Source organism: Otolemur garnettii, unplaced genomic scaffold (genome assembly GCF_000181295.1).
Source record: "Otolemur garnettii isolate 467f Iridium unplaced genomic scaffold, OtoGar3 scaffold00085, whole genome shotgun sequence".
In the NCBI taxonomy this organism is placed as follows: domain Eukaryota; kingdom Metazoa; phylum Chordata; class Mammalia; order Primates; family Galagidae; genus Otolemur; species Otolemur garnettii.
The window spans coordinates 2,491,271-2,493,539 of NW_003852480.1; the positions used below are offsets into that span (position 1 = coordinate 2,491,271).

At 35.8% G+C, this 2,269-nt stretch overlaps 1 protein-coding gene across 1 annotated transcript in view; it reads left to right on the forward strand.

The window, feature by feature from the left end:
• ETFDH (electron transfer flavoprotein dehydrogenase) overlaps positions 1 to 2,269 on the forward strand; it is a 41,761-nt gene that overhangs the window by 6,855 nt on the left and 32,637 nt on the right. The window contains exon 2 of the mRNA XM_003794692.3: positions 1,924 to 2,064. Within this exon, the coding sequence (XP_003794740.1) occupies positions 1,924 to 2,064 (141 nt within the window). The remainder of the gene's footprint in view (positions 1 to 1,923; positions 2,065 to 2,269) is intronic.

A 2,269-nucleotide genomic window follows, 5' to 3' on the forward strand; every position in this document is an offset into this window, starting at 1 on the left:
TTTATCTTGAAATGACTTTAGACTTATAGATGAGTTGCAAAGATAGTCCATGGAGTTCCCATATACCCTTTGCCAAACTTACGTCTGACATAGCTATAATATAATTATCAAAAGTAAGAAATTAACATTGATGAAATGCATTAATTAAACTACAGACTTTATTCAGATTTTCTTTTCTGTTCCTGGTTCCAGTCCAGGCACCACCTTGCTTCTGGTTGTCATGCCTCTTTAGTCTCCTTCAGTGTGACAGTTCTGCCTTTTCTTGTCTCCCAACACCTTTATACTTTGGCTGTGTATTAGTTGGGCGTTTTGTAGACTGTCCTTCTGAATTTGTCTGATGACTTCTTGTGATTAGACTGAGGTTAGAGATTTAGGGAAGCTGGGTGCAGTGCCTCATACAGCACTTTGGGAGGCTAAGGTAAAAGTTTGCTTGAAGTCAGGAGTTCAAGACTAGCTGAGGAAACATACTAAGACCCCATTTCTATTTTTTTTTAATTAAATAAAAAAGATTTGGGAGATCTCTACCACAGAGGTGCAGAACAATTCTTATCACATCCTATCAGGGGGTTAGTATGTCTTACTGCTAGTCATATTAAACTTGATCATTTGGTCAAAGCAGTGTCTATCATATTTTTCTACCATAAAATTATTTTTCTTTTTCTTTCCTCTGCTTGTCAAAAGCTAGTCAATAAGTCCAGCCCACACTCATAGGGAGGAGATCAAAGAATTTCTGGCTATATCGCCATAATCTTTTATATTTTCTTTAACTTTCTATGTTAAAATCTTTGATCAAATGGAATTCATTTTGACAAAAGGAGCAAGGTGTACTTTTTTCCAAATGGTTTTTCCACATATCTCTGTATCAGTTAATGAGTAATCATCTCTTCTTCCTAATTTGAAATGACGTCTTTATCATATACCAAATCCCTGTGTGCATTCTGTTTCTGAAATCTTTATTCTGTTCTTTTTATTATTCTATCCCTTCTCCTCCTATAACAGGCTTCTAATTATTATAGCTTCAAATGTCACTTTTTATATTTGTCTGGACTGATTTTCTGGGGGGATTTTCTTTCTTTGTGATAGAAGGGATTATCAAGGAGAACAGAGGCAGAGAAAGGAGTCAGGAATTGAAGATACAGGAGAAAGGCAGGGTACCAGATGGAGGAATGTCCCTAAGAAGGTGACAGAAATAAGCCTCATCAGTTAGGTAGAAAGATTAACCTTGGTGGAAAGAAAGACATCTCTTGGTTATAAACAGAATGAACACAGTATGGGCACAAATACAAATAACAGTGGAGGTCATTGCCAAGGGATTGAGAAAATTCCCATCAAATACTTCTGTCTTTATGATGTGAAGGTATCTGCACTGGGTAAAAGAAAAGGTGGAGCTGGTGGTTTGAGAACAACAGAAAAGGTTTAGTGGACATTTTTACAGATAAATCTTTTCATGTTTCTGTTTCTTTCCATAAAATACTATTTGCTGACTCAAAAATACATACATATTTAAGGATCTCAGCAGACACTACTGTATGGGTAAATCAACCTACTTAAAATAAGAAGCTTTATTTTTATTATTTATTATTAAAATAATAAATCACAGTTTGCCCGGATGTCATTAGCCAGATCATTAATACTCACCCCTGTAACTCTCCATAGTGTCCAGTTCAGATGACTAGTCAGGGTAAGCCTGACATGAGGTAAATTGCATAAATTCATTTATTAGATAATTTCAAAATATTTAAACTGTGAAAGCATTGCTTTATGAGGAAAAGCTAACTAAATTGTTTATCTAGGAAAAAGCATAGTCTATTTCAGTGTATATCACTCATTGAGTATAGTGATTCAGTTTATACACTTACATTTTTTTCAGTCTACTCTTGGGGAAAATTTAAAAATAAAATAATGCTCATAATTTTTCTGCAGCTTATCAGTGCTTTCATGCCTTAAAAATTACGAAAAATTATCTACCTCTATGTGCTACAAGATGGTCTTCAACTTCACCTGTGCCTCGAATTACTACCCACTATACTGTTTTTCCCCGGGATAAGGACAAGCGATGGGAAGGTAAGTAATAATTGTGCAAAACTTTTGAGACTTTTCTAGGTACTTTGTATCATTTTGTGGAGGGGAATATATTTCCGATGATAGTTTAAAAGCATCTAATAATATTTTAGGGCTTAGAAGTATATCTTAGGCTCGGCGCCTGTGGCTCAAGTGGCTAAGGCGCCAGCCACATACACCTAAGGTGGCGGGTTCGAATCCCCAGCCC